General features: G+C 38.1%; 4 protein-coding genes across 5 annotated transcripts in view; 2 read left to right on the top strand and 2 right to left on the bottom strand.

Moving 5' to 3' along the window:
• The window catches only part of zfyve26 (zinc finger, FYVE domain containing 26), a 28169-nt gene extending 27247 nt beyond the window's left edge, over nucleotides 1–922 (bottom strand). For both annotated transcript variants that reach the window (XM_086049892.1, XM_086049894.1), the window contains exon 1: nucleotides 778–922. The gene's annotated coding sequence lies outside the window, so the exon portion shown is untranslated. The remainder of the gene's footprint in view (nucleotides 1–777) is intronic.
• Nucleotides 923–1232: 310 nt separating this feature from the next.
• On the top strand, nucleotides 1233–6547 carry LOC147137294 (galectin-related protein B). Its single transcript, XM_086049901.1, has 5 exons — nucleotides 1233–1378; nucleotides 1519–1672; nucleotides 1797–1882; nucleotides 3088–3301; nucleotides 4386–6547. Exons 2-5 carry the CDS (start codon nucleotides 1646–1648, stop codon nucleotides 4527–4529), a joined length of 471 nt encoding a protein of 156 aa, XP_085906027.1. The 5' UTR covers nucleotides 1233–1378; nucleotides 1519–1645; the 3' UTR covers nucleotides 4530–6547.
• An 886-nt stretch (nucleotides 6548–7433) lies between these two features.
• plek2 (pleckstrin 2) lies at nucleotides 7434–13633 on the bottom strand. Its single transcript, XM_086049844.1, has 9 exons — nucleotides 13126–13633; nucleotides 12892–13056; nucleotides 11217–11416; nucleotides 10863–10954; nucleotides 9611–9798; nucleotides 8970–9071; nucleotides 8797–8880; nucleotides 8624–8702; nucleotides 7434–7759 (listed from the first exon to the last, which is right to left on the bottom strand). The coding sequence occupies exons 1-9, from the start codon at nucleotides 13225–13227 to the stop codon at nucleotides 7632–7634; spliced, it is 1140 nt and encodes a 379-aa protein (XP_085905970.1). The 5' UTR covers nucleotides 13228–13633; the 3' UTR covers nucleotides 7434–7631.
• A 638-nt stretch (nucleotides 13634–14271) lies between these two features.
• On the top strand, nucleotides 14272–15865 carry oip5 (opa interacting protein 5). The gene is made up of 5 exons (XM_086049835.1): nucleotides 14272–14640; nucleotides 14712–14778; nucleotides 15230–15352; nucleotides 15427–15508; nucleotides 15682–15865. The coding sequence occupies exons 1-5, from the start codon at nucleotides 14475–14477 to the stop codon at nucleotides 15751–15753; spliced, it is 510 nt and encodes a 169-aa protein (XP_085905961.1). The 5' UTR covers nucleotides 14272–14474; the 3' UTR covers nucleotides 15754–15865.
• Nucleotides 15866–16107: the final 242 nt, after the last annotated feature.

The following is a 16107-nucleotide window of genomic DNA, read 5'->3' as shown; positions in this document are numbered from 1 at the left end:
CTGGATGCATGGTTCATGTATAAGAAAGAAAAAAAATATCCTTTTTTTCCAGAACAAAAGTTTTGTTTTCTTTTTAAGATAAAAAGTCTTCATCTTAAATGAAAAATACGGTATATTTAAATTTTTAAACTGTACATTTCTTTATTGATGGTGGAACTTTTCAAGATACAAAAAAGATCTTACATAAAGACTTATTAATTTAGCATTTTTTTTCTAGAACGTCATAATCTCAACAGAGTAAACAAAAACAATTCATACTTGTTTATTTAAAAAAAAAATCGATTATGCAAAAACACAAAACATTTGTTCGACATCATATTTTGTCATGGTAAAAAAGTTTCCTTTTTGAGAAAAAGTAATACCTCCATAGAAAAAAAATAGTCACCCTTTTACCTGATATAAACAGCACAGACAATCACGGTTAAAAAAAAGTACTATTGTCAAATTTGACTGCATTAAAAGTGGCATGCTTGAGCATTCATGCAACTTGCTTTCAGTTTGTGTGTACCTTATGATGTTTTTTTTGCAACGGAACACTATACTTTAAGCTAAAATTTACACTTAAACAACCTTAGTCACCAAAATCCCCGTTCAATCCAAATGTATTGATCTTTTGCAGAGCTTCCCTGACAGACGCCAAAAACGTCAAGATAGCGTTAGCATAAGCATCAGCGTTGCCGACCAGTGAAAGTTGGCGCAAACTCCCGTAACAAGGACAACAACAGATAAAGCTAACAGCAAAGTTAGAAGGCAGCTAATGTTAATGAAATGACTTACTCATGTCTTTGTGTAGTTTTAACCGAAGAATTTGTTGGGCTTCTTTCCTTTATCTTAGCATTTGTCACCCTGTTGTGTTCAGCTACTCTTTGCCTGTCAATGGGCGGTCACGTGAGCAAGTCACCTGACTACGCTGCAGCCAGTTGGTTGGTCAGAGGCGAGTCAAGGTGCTGCCTTCGCTTGCCATCGAGAATACGGTAACTTCCTAGAAATAGGGACGAAATGACCTTTGGTAGCTCATTAAAGAATATGCACAAAAATAAGTTATATTTCGGAAGTGTTTCAAACAAACACATTTATTTTAGTCCTAGTTTTGTCTTATGTGGTTAAGTTAATTTTTATTCTTTCACTTGAATGTACAAGCATTAGGGTACAGGAATGCATCACTATGTGCTGCCTTCCGGTGCTGTCGAAAATGCGTTCACTCATAAAATAATTTTGTTAACCATCTGAAAGAACGATGTTAATTTTAGTCCCTATTTTTTATGTAATATAGGTTCATTCGAATTGATTTGATCAACTTTAACGCTCAAACAGGGACGTGTGTTTAAACTTTTTGGATTACCAGGTTACATGAAGGCAGCATCGGATCAGCGAAAACGTAAGATATGTGCAGAAAAGACAACGATGACGAACATCAAAACATATACGATATTGAAGACACAAACACGCAAACGTATACAGTTGTCAGACGTAATTAATAATCGAACACGTTTTACATGAACTCCCCCTTGTCTCCAGTCGTCTTCTACCTAATGGTGGAGGCTGTCTCTATGGCAACAGGCGGGGTTTGCCGGCGCTGATCAGCCCTCCTCACTTGGCATCCCTTCTTCAAACCTCCACAGTACTGCGTCACACCCTGACTGGAATGGAAGACAAGGAAAAGAAAGGAAATGTACGTAGGCTTGCTTTTCTTTGTTCCAAACAGCATGCACTAGAAATGTGATGAACGAGGGTGAGGTGGGGCGTGATCCATGGCATCCTATTGTGCTATCCTGCTAAGCCATTGTTTCACACAGGAGGAGTACATCGGAGAGATAAAGGGTGGTCTGCGGCCTTGCATGAAGCTGGTCGTGATGGGGATTGTTGACAAGAAACCCAAGAGGTCAGTGCTTGAGCGGTCAAAAGCAAATCATGCTGCGGCAGCGTGCGCACTGTGACGTCGGTGGGATGTAACAGACTTGAACTGTAAAAGCACATTGTTGCTTATGGAAAATATGCGCTTAAGAATTCAATTAGTAGTCCATGCTTGATGTAAAGCAAGCGTTTTTGCTTCTATCTTTCAATGAATTTATATGTAAAGATAATGTGGCATTGTTTAAGAAAATGGCATTTTCATCCAAACAACTTATTTTGACATTAACACGAAGAGGGAGGGGAGCATAGGAATTATTATGATTCCCTCAGAAATTGCACAAGAGTGCAGTGAAATGCCAGAAAAAAGAATTTATTTGAGAATGATGATTCATGACACTATATGAGAGTGATTTCCTCATCATACCAGGCACATTTTTTAAAATTCAAATTTATCTTAAATATTTTTTCAACATTCATTGCCATTGCTTAAAAGTCATTAAATTAATATCAATTAATATAGCAATTAAAATCTAATTTAAATCTGTCTTTCTTTTAATGAAAATTAAACCTATTTCTATATTTTTTTATGTTCAATTAATTTCAAGTAATATCATAGTAATTAAAATATAATTTCAATTTGTATTTCGGAAAATGAATGAATTCCTTTTTTTTTACAAAATTTAATATAACGTACATAATATAAAGATTTGAGGCATATTAATGTAATTTAATTCAATTTTTGATTAATCATTTTTACTGTATTAAAATGAATTGAAATTCATTGGATATTTTAGATCAAAATTTATCCCAGCAATTTCCAGATGCGAGTCATTTAATTTTTGATTGAATTTTATTTTTTTTATCAAATATATTACAAGTCTAGCTAGCTAATAATACCATTATCAATTTCCAGATTCCATGCAAATGAATTCAATTTAAATAGATTTTAAGCAATCATCAAATATCATTCGCCTATAGTAGCATAATTCCCGAAGCCATAAATTATTGTCACAATATGAATGAAGAATAACAATTTGATCGTTAAAAAAAAAAAAAAAAAAAAATCATGTCTATGTAGACTCTCATTCATCTAAGTCATGGTAATCCGCATTTGTTTGTTGAATTAGTTGTGTTTTCCCAAAACGTTCCAAAATGGCTAAGGCAAGTATGCTCTAGGTTAACGATAATAAGACAAAAATCAACAGTGATGCATGTTGTTTTGCGTGCGTGTAGCATTGAGGTGGTGGTGTCCAGCGCACCTCAGCAAAAGGAATCGGAGGAGGAGGAGGAGCAAGTGGAGGCGGGGTCAGAAGGCGACGTGGGTCTCCAGCTAAAGGTCAGCTTCATGGACAAAGCCGTCCAACGCAACGCACGGCTGGCAGGAAAGTGGGGTCCCGCCGAAAACACGCTCTCCTTCTTCCCCTTTGCGCCTGGAGAGCCTTTTAAGGTACTTTTTGTCATACAGTAAAATGCTAACGTGTCAAATATCACTCAGGTGGGGTGGCTCTGCTAGTGAAAGGTTAGTCGGAATCACAGACGCCCGTTTAAAAAAGGCGAATGACGGACGACAGAATGATACCCACGCTGCTGACGGATGACGAATGACGGATGCTCAATTTGTAGTAAAATGCCCACTTCTGGTTATTACGAACATGTTATCATTATTGCTATTTTTTCCTCTTGGCTATTGTTGCTATTATTATTGCTATCATTATCATTGGTGTATTCATTATCGCTGTCATTATTTCTAGCATATTGTATTGTATCATTATCGATTATCTTTATCAGTAAGTTAGTACTATCGATGTTTTTGGCATTGTCGCATTGATGATCATTACTAATAATATTGCTATACTAATAATATTGCTAGGTTTATCTATATCGTTACTCCTTTTGAATATTGCTGTCAGTATCATATTCGCTCTCACTATCATTGTCAATTCTTATTTTAATTTTTGCTCGTATTATTGCTTGCGTTCTCGCGATTTTATCACTACGGTTATCGCTATCGCCGCTATCATTAGCACTATCGTTATCCCAAACTTATTGCTATAATGGTTAGCATTATTGCTATCATCATTATTATTGTTGTTTTTACCGCTAGCATCATCACTGTTAGCGCTATCATTAATGCTAATGTGCTACATTTAGCATTACCACTATCTTTATTTTTGTCATTATTGCTAGTAGTGTGCCATCTTTAGCTCTAGCTATCATTACTATTATTATTGTGATTTATAATAATGACGATAATACATTTAATTTATAACGCACTTTATATTTGTGCAACAAATCTCCGGGCATATTTGTCATTATCCTCTCATTATAGCGTTCTTTAACTCTATTTCTATGACAAAGACTATCGTCATCATCACTATTGTTATCATCACTGTCGCTACCATCATCGGTATTGCTATCGTTAGCTCAACCTTATCGCTGTAATTATCGCCAACATTATGACTTTCATTATTGTTACATCTGAAGTATCGGACAAATGAAATTGCACATTTTGTGTCCGTCTCTCTGACTAGATGGAGATCGTATGCGAGCACCAGCAGTTCCGCATCCTGGTGGACGGTCAGCCTCTGTGCGGCTTCACCCACCGCCTCCCGCAACTCGCCAGCTTGACGGCTTTACGAGTCTTCGGGGACGTCCAACTCACCAAGGTGGCTTAACGCCACCAATGTAACAACAGATGTTCGGAGACAGTGTATCTGTTTAGAATAGATAAAAGATGGGTTTTGTCAAAAAGTGTCACACTTTGTAGAAGACAAAGTGCCTTCACTATCGTGCTGACTGAATGTAGCGATCGTCAATGTTTTTAAAAAAAAAAAAAAAAAAACAACAACACAAGAATGTGAATTGAAGCCAATGTTGGTCCAAATTCCAATATTTTCTGCCCTGAGGATTTTTGTGCTCGCGCAAAAAGCAAATTATGAAATCTGTCCAGTGGTGTTTTGATTATTGGTTGCTAGTGACGAGATCAATAGAATTTTTTTCAAGTCATAGGGCTTAATTGCAATTGAGAAAACACATGCAGTTAAGGCCAAAAAATGTAAAGTTACAAATCTCATAAAAATGTACAATAGTTGCTTTTTTAACATTAAAATCCAGTTTGATTTGAGTGAATTTACAACTTTCTCCCCCGTAATATTTAAACTTAATTCTCATAGAATTTTGACATTTTCCTTGTTTTATTCGCAATTTGCTTCTCAAATTTTTACTTTAATTTGGTGAAATTATAATTTTTACAATACTATGGTTTTATTTCAATTTTATCCTCAAAATGTATGGTCTTTATTTTTGTAATCTAACTATCATTGTGAAATTGCAATTTAATTCTCGTAATATTCTGACTTAATCTGAAATGACTATTTTTGCGTGCATTATTTTGTCTTTATTTTCAAAGAATTTTGACTTTTTTCTCGCAATTCTATGTGACAATATTTCAATTGTATTCTCCTAAAATTTCAACTTCATTCTTGTTATATTTTGACTTTACTCTCACAAAATTAGCTCTAGTTTGTGAAATTCTGCAACCCCCCCGTAATATTTGGACTTAAAATGACATTTTTTTTAAAGGTCAAATTATTACTTCATTCTAGTAAAAACAATCTAGTAAAAATAACACATTTTCTTGTCTTGTCTCACATTTGTTCTTGTAAAAAACATTTTTTTTTTCCTCTTAATGGCATTAATATTTAATATTTCATAATTACGATTCTAATCCTCATAAGAATGTTCATAACGACAGACAAATGACACATTTCCTTATAATCCTGCCTTTAGAATATTGCTTCCTTTTCAGTGTGGCCCAAGAAATCATTTTCTTATGCTGGAAGGACCAACCACACATTCATTTCCCGACTTAATCCATAGTCTGTATTAAATACAAAACACACAAAGAGTCAACCGCCGCTGGACTTGCCTTCATTGTAAAAACACTCGTGATCAAAGTACTGTACTCCCTTAGTGCAGTGGTTCTCAAACTTTTGACACCAAGTGCCACCTCAAAAAATACTTGTTTCTCCAACTACCACCTTAATGACCAACATTAAAATAACAGTAACGTAGTAGGCCCAAATGTTCAACAAAAATAAGGCATAGGTTGCATGCCACTGTCACATTAGACACAAATTGGCCATGAGCACTACGCTAAAATATAGGAACAGAAAAAAAAGGTACTGAAGTAATCATTTGATTAAAATGTGCTGCGCGTAAAAGTTGATAGAAAATGCACTAAATAAATGTTTTGAGAACAAATATGTCAATGCGAATGTATTGCACTGGTAAAAGTTCAATTAAACTAAAAGACAAATGTACACTACATAAAATTTAAAAAAAAAAAAAGTCTTGTATGAGATTTAAAAAAAAACAAACAGTTCAAACAGGCTGTGTGCATAAGTACAAGCATTCTAATACAATATGTTTTTTTTTTTTGTATTGTCATGTTTTAAATGTTTGCGTCCCACTTATTTGTGTCCCTTACACTTTGAGAATCACTGCATTAGTGCATGCTGGTAATGTCACGTTACACATTTTGCTTTTATTGTGTATTCTTTTGAACAAAAGCCTTAGAAAGGTCACGCCCATTTACTTTGAAGGCTTTTTATCAACAGCAAGCACTTTTTTTTTTTTTTTTTTCCTCTTTGAGTGACTTTACTTCCCTGGAATAAAATCACCTTGTTTGTTATTTGGTCTGCTGGGATTTTTTTTTCTTTTTTTCTTTTTATTGGTATAATTTTATGACCGCACGAGGTGAATCATCGTAGTGCCAAAGGCTTGCGGGGGCAGGAGTGGCGGGCGTCACGTCCCTACTTGCCACGCTTCTTTGCTCTTTGCTCACCAACAAACGCAAATACAGATTAAGTTTGATCTTTAAATCAATAGACATGAATACACCGGGAAGCTTTTTGAAGTACCCGTGGCTATGTATATTTGCACAAGCTTTATCCAGTGACGTTTTCCCAACAATATTCCGACTTTATTCTCGTAAAATGACAACTAATTTTCTCGTAATATTCCGACTTGGTTATATTTTGACTCCGTTCTCATAAAAAAAAACAACCACGTTGTAATCTAATTGTATTGTTTACTTAATCTTTGTGGAATTTTACTTTATTCTTGACTTTTCCCCTTCTAATTATGTGACTTTGTATTATGACTTCATCCTTGGCAAAATGTGATTTCCCCCCCCCACGATCATATTTTGACTTTATCATTGTAATGTGAAATGCACATACCGGTACTTTTTCCTTACAATTCTATAACTTTTTAATTGTAATTGCATGACTATTCTTGTGATGTTTGAACCATATTCCCACATTAGGATTTAGACTTGTAAAAAATCCAACTTTCCTTTGCTATATTTCAATTTACTGCTGTATTTTCTTGTAATCATTTCCTTTTACAAAACATTTTGCATGCAATATTTTGACTTTACTCTTGCAAAAACTACAAATGTCCCCCTTGTAATTACATACATCTTCTAAATTTTTTTTTTCTTCACAATTACAAGATTTATGTACCTTTTTAATGTGGCCCTGACAATCCTTGGTATCACGTTGCAATGACTAATCCCAGTTTGAGAATATATTTAATCTTACAAAAATACACAGACACATAAAACACACAAAATACGCATTTTGTAAACAAATATACACTTTGAAGCGTTCATTTGCTAAGCAATTTTTGACATGAGCTACACGCAGGACTGTTTGTGTTATGGGCGGGATATTGTGCGATGCCGCTTTTCTGTACCAGCACTGCGCGTTCGGCTACGTGTGCTCCCGGATGGCGTCAATCCACTCCATCTTCTGCTGGTGGCTGGGAGCCTGGATGAAGTAGTGTGTGTCCGACTGGGTGATGATCTTGAACAGGTTACCTTGGATGTTGCCCTTCACGCCTTACAAGGGAAGCCGGAGGACAAAACATTAGGTATACCTTAACAAGCTCACGAAAAGAAAATTACAAGGAGGATTTTTTTTTGTGTATCATATGGAGAGCTGTTGCCAATATATTGACCCCCTTAAAGCCCTCTCGGTTCAGCTGAATAGAATATATAGAACTACTATAGAATAATATCGAAAATGAATGGATTCCAAAGGCTTTCCTGCGGAGCTCCATTTAAAATTGGAGTGGACAAAAGTATCGGGGAAACCCGGTGAAGCTTTCAGAAAAGGGAGGGTTCAAATTTGACCAGAACGCAAATGGACTTCAAAGGGTTCCTTGAGGTATGCCACTCAACATTGGATTGGATAAAAGCACCTGTTGCCTTTGCGGCTACAACAGCCTCCACTTCAAGAAAGTGTATATTTTGTAAAAAATAAAAAATAAAAAAAAAATGATGGGACCTCAAACATCTCCCTGAGGGACGATACTTGAAATTGTCACACAGGAACTGGAAATGTTGGAGCAATTCAGAATTGGATTGGACAAATGTATTTGGGGCACCGTGTGATTATTTATAATAATGAAAAAAATATATATATATTTTTTTTTAAATCTGCATCATGAGTGGACTCCAGACACCTCCCTGAGGAACGCCACTAAAGATTAGCGTGAACAAACATATTGTGACACTCCAAAAAGGGACGTTGCCTTGCAGCTATAACAGCTTCCACTCTTCTTGGACTCTACTTTACACAAGATGTAAAAGTGTGTCTGTAATTAAGTGATTAACGGTAATTAACCGATTAACGCTAGAGTGTGCGTCATTACATTTTTTTTTCCCATACCAAGAAAAGCTGTGACTATTAGTGAGACCTACCTGAGGGAACGCCGTTATCGTCCAGCGAGGACACCAACGAGCCTCGGAGTGGGAAGCCTCCCACGGGGCTGACGTCGTCCTGAAACCAGACAGGAAATGGCTCGCGGACTGATTCGGTGTGCGTGCGTGCGTGTTACTAGGCGATAAGTAACACGCAATGTTTGCTTTTTCACCTTAGTGGGGTCGTAGTAGTGGAGGAAAGAAGGTTCGGATCGCAGCACAAACAGTCGAATTTTCCAGTTTTTCCTTCTGTGGCCCTGCGCAAGGACACGCTCATTCAAAACGGGATGAAAACGCACGAAAACCATGACGAGGAAGCTAGCTTTTTTTTTTTGTTTTGGTTTACTTGTTTGAGCAGGTAGCCTCTCTTGATCACGTGACCGCTCAGCTCCACCGCAGACAGCGTGGTCTCGGCCTTCACGCAGCCTCGCTTCTTCAAGTTGTCTGACTGACGATTTGAAAAGTAGTTGAAAAAGATCTCATATGAGCGATAGATACAAGACAATGATTTATGTATGTACAATTTGTTTCAATAGCAATGGTGCTATTTTGCAGGGGTTTTTTTCTATTAACTTCTATTGTTGAAATGCCTAAGATATCATTTTATTCATTTACTGATTCACAGCCAAAAAATTGTTTTGGTATTTATTTATTTAAAATGTTAGTGTTTCCCCCCTTTACCCATAGACAAATATACTCCAGTCCACTCTTTTCTGTATTAAATATAAAATACATTTCAGAAAAAAACAAAAAAAAAAAACAACCAGCTGGATTTGGTGGGGCACTCCCTAACGTACTGTAGATTAACCGCATTAAATGCGGACCTCAAACACTTCCTTGAGGGACGCCACTTAAAATTGCAGTGGATATACTGTTGAAAATGTTTTTTGCTGAGCTGTAAAAAAAACATATATGTGCCCAAATAAGCAATCAGAAATGCCCATCAGCGTTTGCGGGGAGGCCTCAAGACCCCGACTCGCTACTCACAAAGCTGTAAAGTGCCGTGGAGTCGTCCATGAAGATCTCACTGAGGCCAGCAGTGCGCAGCGCCTCCACGCTACGCAGTCCGATGGTGCGGAGGAAGCCCTCTTCCAGAAGGGCCGACGCCAGCGTCACCGCCTCGGTTCGGGTCAGCGCCAGCTGCGTGAACACCAGCCAGTCCACCACTGCAGAGCCTGTGCGGGAATCACAAAAGGGTCTGTAAGAACGAGGCTAAAAAGGGAACCATTTTTTTTACCAGTGTTTTTTTTTTTCTTCCCTTTTACGCATTACAACGCGAGCCAAAGGTAATGACGCTAACCCCCCTCCAAAAAAATAGTAAAAAAAAAAAAAAGGCCAATTTTGCTGATTTTTCTTTCTTTGAAAAGTTATTGTTGTAATCGTTAAAGCGCTGAAAAATACGATTATATATTTTAGCAATTATTCGGCCGATTTTAATCAAGATGATCACAATTTTATTTTTGCTAAATATTGCAATTAGCATTGGCCGGGAAAAAAAAATCAGATATGGTCGGGCTGCACAATAATTTAAAGGGTTCATAGGTCAGAATTAGGTTACTTAAAAGCCTCTAAGCTGTATCTAAGAATAAGGGTAGTTTATAGCTATAGATATTATAGCTAATACAGCTACTTTAAAGGGACCACAAGTAAGAATGGGGCTACAGTACTGTAAAGGGTGTATCTATGCCAAAGTGTAACGGTATCGGAACACTTTAAAAGGTCGACACATACTCATCTTTAAAGGATCTATAAGTAAGAATCAGGTTATTTTAAAGGGCCCGTATGCAAGACTCGAGATACTTTAAAGGCTCTATATCGAAGAAGAAGCTCATTTTAGGGTCGCTACAAAATTACCGAGCTATTAGTGTCTATATGAAAAAATCGGGCGACTTTAAAGTGTCTATAAAGAATCTGCCTTCGTTACAGGCTGCATAACGTCGCTGTCATGTGAAAAACACTTATCTCTATTTTCATTTTCTTGTTTTTACACGAATCATGTTTCCGCGTTACAGACGTCGCAATAAAGTGAACTTTTTTTTTTTTTAAATCCAAAATTGGACATCAGTGTTTTTTCACAGGACAGCGACGATTATGTAACAATATTTGAAAGCGACTCCTCGAAATCAGGCTATTTTAAAGATGCTACTTGTAGCATGACTGCTATTGAAATATTCTATATTTCAAAAGGTATGTATGGAAGAACTAGGCTAGCCATGTAAGAACTGTGGCTGCGTATGACCTGAGAAGCAATTGGTGTACATGCGTCCTTGCTCCACGTGGTTGCTCATGTTGATTCCGCTGTGAACGTCGTACATGGCTTCCAGCACTTTGCTGCAACACAAAAATCAAGAAAAAACGTTGCAGGCTCTTTTCAAAGAGTCCTCATGTTACAGGATAAGGGTCTTCAAAAAATGTGAAAGGGTCCATATGTAAGAATCGTCCTTCGACATAAGATTCTTTGGAGGCTGCGAATGTACGATTTTTTTTTTTTTTTAAGGATACAGGCATATATAAAAGCATTTATCGTTCAGGACTTTACATCTATAAATCTAAGAATCTTTAAAGGGTCTTGCGTACTTTACTATGTGTTCACCTCAGGTTGATGTTGTGCGGCTGCGAGCCTCCTGGCGTGGACGGGCTGACGCTGGGCGACCCGTCCCCGTCGGCGTCCGCCCCAGCCTCCAATTTGTCCGCCGCTGCCGCGATGTCGCCGGCCCACTCGTCTCGCTCCTCCCGTGAACACGCCTCAAGGAAGTGATCCACGCAGTTCTTGGTCTGAAGCCGGAACACCAACTGGAAAAGGCGACACAGTTACAACGTATCCCGGGCGGGCACGGCCGGTCGCTCTGACTCACAATACAAGAGAATGGTTCGGAAATGTTTTTACGACGAACTGATCAACGGGAGAGCGAGTTAAACGGTGACACCGTGACTTTGGCGGAACATGACTCATTATTCACACAAACTGAGATTCCAGTGAAGTCGGATGGTTGTGTAAAATGTCAATAGAAATGAAATGTAATGATTTGCCATTCTTTTTCAACTAATTGAATACACTACAAAGACAAGATATTTAATGTTCAAGCTGATGAAAATGATTGTAAACAAAGTTGATTGCTATGTCTACAAATGCAAGGTAAAACTCTACCATGCAACGCATAAGCCATATATCAACAACATCCGAAATTGCCTCCTCCTGGCCCAAACTCATCTAAGGTGGACTGAAAAAGTGCGAATGTGCGCTGTGGTCTGACGAGTCCGCATTTCACATTTGTTTTTGGAGAACTAGACTGAAAATGTGAACAAGCATTATGACGCAAGGATCTATTATGACAAACTCTTTTAAAGAATCTACATGTAAAGAATCAGACTATTTTAAAGGATCTCAATGTAAGAACCAAGCTATTTTAAAGGGTCTTTATGAAAAAATCTTTAAAGGGCTTACATGTAAGAATCAAGTTATTATAAAGCACCCATATGTAAGAATCCAGATACTTTAAAGTATCTATATGTAACAATCAACTTAAATGGGTCTATATGTAGAACCAATCTATTTTTAAGAGTGTATATGTAAAAAAATTTCAAGGGATTGTATGTAAAAATCGTGGTGTTATAAATCACCAATATGTAAGAATCAGGCTACTTTTAATGGTCTACATGCAAGACTCATTGAAAAGGGTGTTTTGTATCTGTGAGAACTTGGCTGCTTGATGTCATTTTAATACCGGATATGAAATCATCAAGAATCATAATCAAAATTGGACTCAGAATCAGAAACATCTTTCTATCTGTAAGACTCGGAGTCGCAATATTCCTTCTTAGAATGTTGAAATATTTCCTTTGATGGAATGAAAAAATGAGCTCATGAAGAACAAGCATAAACAATGATGTCGTCAGGATGATGTCATCAGAGTGACTCCAGCAGAGACGTTGACTCAGCAACCAGTCAGCTGGCTCAAGGGAAAGGAAGTGATGATATGATATCACGTCATATTGATAAAAAAGAAAAAAAAAAAGACAATCAAATTTAAAAAGCACTGCTTGTGAGGTATAATGCAGACGTCGTTTATCACAGACGGAAAAACGATATCGTGTTATTGTTACGGGACAGTATCGATTTTTGATTTGCGGCAAACCATATCGAGCCATACCTCTTGTTAAAGGCCATGGCCAGCGCTTTTCACACGCAGTAATCATTTCATCAATACGATCGTCGTATAGCAGCGCAAGGACAAAAAAGCGTGTCATTTTCTAGAATAAAGACTCACGGGTCGATTGTCGTACTCCAGAAAGGGGCAAGTAATGACGCAATCCTTCAGCATGATTTTCCCCCGCTGACATGAGTCTCTTTTTCCGCCTTCGTACTTGTAGTAGATCAGCTTGTCCGGCGTCAGCACAAACCAGCGCGCCTTCCAGTTGTGCACAAGATGACCCTGGAGGAAAACACATTTGGAGGACATTCCACAAGGGAAAAAATGGACAATTTCGCGCTCAAAACGTACCCTTTTCACCAGGAAGCCCTCTCGGAGTATCGTAACTTTTTGCTGTGTGTCCATTGCACTGCTGCCTGTTCCTGCCTGCTGCACTCCTGAATCAACATGCATACTTACTCACTATATATACACACACATTCATGTACACGCCCACTCACACTACACACACACACACACACACACACCCACTGCCTGAACATTCAGCTAGCGACCACGTGGAGGTCTCCAGCGCCAGGAGTTCTCAAACTACCAGTGAGAGTTTTTCAACACAAAAAAAAAATAAAGGGCACAGGTGTTTCTCACCTTTTTCTTCATTAAACAGGGTGGTGCGAGGCTAGATATGCAAAGCAGGTTACTTTAAAAAAAAAAAAAAAAAAAATACAGCCTACGCATCACCTTTGTGTAATACTGTAAGTCACAAAGCAAAAAAGATTTGAACTGGATAAACAATTAGTCAATTACTGAATATAGTATGATAACGGGAAAAAAAAGCTTCAATATAAATGTGATTTCTTCAAATGAAATAAAAAAATATATAAAATACTACTGTAGTACTCTTACTATTGTTATGTAGTATATTTTAAATAAAATTGAAATACATGAATACAAGTTTTAAAAAAAGTAAAAATTAAATGTCATTTCTCAAAATAAAAATATTATAATAAACACTCAAAATAATTATAATAAAATACTAAGTGTGATGTCTTACTAACAACAAACCAATAAAAATATTATAATAAACACAAACACTTATGAAAATCGGTTGAGAAAAGAAAAAAATATAGCTTGTTTTCAATGTCCATGAATTGACTTTAATTGTCACATTGCCCCCACCAAGGTGGCCACCATTTGGGCACGTCACTATACGGCTGGTACAGCGTGCGGATGTTTGTAGTGGTTGCGTTTGAAAATGTGTTTCCTGCCCGCTCTGCTACACTTCAGACCGTTCGGAAACATAGAGTTGTTGCAATGTAATAGAACACTCGACTTCACAGCGCAGCATTGGTGGTTCAAATGATAACATTTTTCATCTGTGTGAAAATCCGAAGAGCCCTCTACATTCAAAACGTAGTCACGGGACGCATTTGATTGGCTGTTGGGATGAGAGCGGCACACTCGTCCAATCACAAATACAAACACCCGGAAGCCTTCAGCCAATCGAAGAGTACTCACAACCGCCCTTCTTCAAATAGCAACATTTGTTAACATTCATGGCTTGCTTAACTCATTTAAAACACGTTACCTAAAAAAAAAACATTTGTATTTCGCTTTTGTCTCTACTTCATACTACCGTCTGCTCTGGGACACACAACGCAAAGCGAGTTGCGTGTGCGTTTTCTGCATAAAAACACAGCAACATGGAGTTTAACAAGACCATCCTCATTGAACGCGACGACGGCGGTGCCAAGCGGTTGGAACCCGGGCGGATGGCGACCTTTCACTGCAAGCAGTGCAACACGGTGCTGGCAGACTCCCTGTCCGTGTGCGGGGAACTCACATGTTTGGACTCCATCATGTGCTGCAGTAAGAATAAGTTTTATGCATGTTTGTGTGGCGCTCCGAATGCATATCGTATTTGTCGCTTTTGTCTGCAGGCGTCACCGACTACGTGGTAGTGAATGGTGAAATGGAGAGTGGACATAAAGGAGAACTGGTTAACTGGTGAGGAAGACAAATAATAAATGGAATTTATCCAATAGAAATAAATAAAATGACTAAAATTATCCACAGTGTCCACAAAGTCCAGTGTATGCTTGAGAACATGCCTTGGTTAATTCTTTTTGTGTTAGCCTTGGTTGCTCTGAGTCCCACTCTGTCGCACTGTTGCATGGTGTTCCACAGGGTTCAATTTTGGGACCCTTGCTGCTTTCATTGTATTTGCTGCTCTTAAGAAAGCAAGTATTTCTTTTCATTGCTACGCGGATGACAGTCAGCTATGTCCCGCTGAGCAAAAATGGACACTTTCTCCTTAAGGTCACTTTTGTCCTGTCTGGAGAAAATCAAAGCCCGGATGGCACTGAACTTCTTGAATTTCAACTTAAAAGAAAACAGAGAAAGTGATGGTGTTTGGTCTCAGTGGACCTTGTACATTCCTCACTTACTTTCTCCCCAGCATCTTCAGCTCCCTGCTGTGCGGCGAGTGCGGTTGTGCGGTGGGCAAAGTGGTACACGCGGCGCCTCCACGCCTGGCCGCGGTGCGCTCCCTCTTCCTCCTCCACAAGGCGCTCATCACATGGTCAGTAACGGCGCTGAAGCGTCCGTCACCTGCTAGGTGTACATAACCGCTAAGATGGCAACCTCCTCTTCCAGTTATGTGCTGGACAGCTGCTCCATGGTGACAGCGTCGGCCGTGTCCTTTGAGATGGAGCCTCTCATGGAAAGTGTCAACAAGGTAAAGCATCAGCAAAAGAGACTTTCATGCTAACTTTGATGCGCACGTTTGATTTATTTTTTATTTTTTCCACAAAACGGAAAAAACGGATACTGTGTGGGCCACACTTTGTGCACCATGTAAACGTACGGTTCAATAATGTAAAATATCATTTAAAAAAAAATGTTTTGCAGGTGAGGCGACAGTTTGAAGTGCACTTTGATGACATGAAAAGGTCCCTGGCGGACATAAGAAGAAAGGTGTAAAAGTGATGCCTCTGTTTATTGTTAATATTACTCTTTTTGTTTTTATAATGTTGTGTATTATGGCTCATTAGCTTTTTTTCATTAAAACAACCCTTTGCTGGCAACAACTGCTCATTGACTCCCATTCTAGCTAGGCCTGCTCATTTGCAGTTACACTGGACTGGATATAAAAAGTAGTCCCGACCGATTAATCGGCCAATATTAGCTCTTTTAATATCGGCAGAAAAAAATCTGCTCTCGTTTCACAAATCACAAAATAAGACATGGAAGCAAACGTTTTCCGAAAAATTTCAGCAAAAAATTGTCAGGTTTTTTTTTCTCTCTGTTCTAAAGTTAAACAAATATTAAAGGACA

This window comes from Filicampus tigris, chromosome 13, assembly GCF_054856515.1.
Source record: "Filicampus tigris isolate MCC_2025a chromosome 13, RoL_Ftig_1.0, whole genome shotgun sequence".
NCBI lineage: Eukaryota > Metazoa > Chordata > Actinopteri > Syngnathiformes > Syngnathidae > Filicampus > Filicampus tigris.
This window is presented reverse-complemented; position numbering and strand designations above follow the sequence as displayed.

Coding starts and splice junctions, on each gene's coding strand:
- LOC147137294 (XM_086049901.1), top strand. CDS start 1,646: ATGGAAGACAAGGAAAAGAAAGGAAAT. Junction 1,673..1,796: donor ACAAGGAAAAGAAAGGAAAT/GTACGTAGGCTT, acceptor TGTTTCACACAG/GAGGAGTACATCGGAGAGAT. Junction 3,302..4,385: donor CGCCTGGAGAGCCTTTTAAG/GTACTTTTTGTC, acceptor CTCTCTGACTAG/ATGGAGATCGTATGCGAGCA.
- plek2 (XM_086049844.1), bottom strand. CDS start 13,227: ATGCATGTTGATTCAGGAGTGCAGCAGGCAGGAACAGGCAGCAGTGCA. Junction 13,057..13,125: donor AGGGCTTCCTGGTGAAAAGG/GTACGTTTTGAG, acceptor GTTTTCCTCCAG/GGTCATCTTGTGCACAACTG. Junction 8,881..8,969: donor GAGGCTACCTGCTCAAACAA/GTAAACCAAAAC, acceptor GTCCTTGCGCAG/GGCCACAGAAGGAAAAACTG.
- oip5 (XM_086049835.1), top strand. CDS start 14,475: ATGGAGTTTAACAAGACCATCCTCATTGAACGCGACGACGGCGGTGCC. Junction 14,641..14,711: donor GGACTCCATCATGTGCTGCA/GTAAGAATAAGT, acceptor TTTTGTCTGCAG/GCGTCACCGACTACGTGGTA. Junction 14,779..15,229: donor AAAGGAGAACTGGTTAACTG/GTGAGGAAGACA, acceptor CTTTCTCCCCAG/CATCTTCAGCTCCCTGCTGT.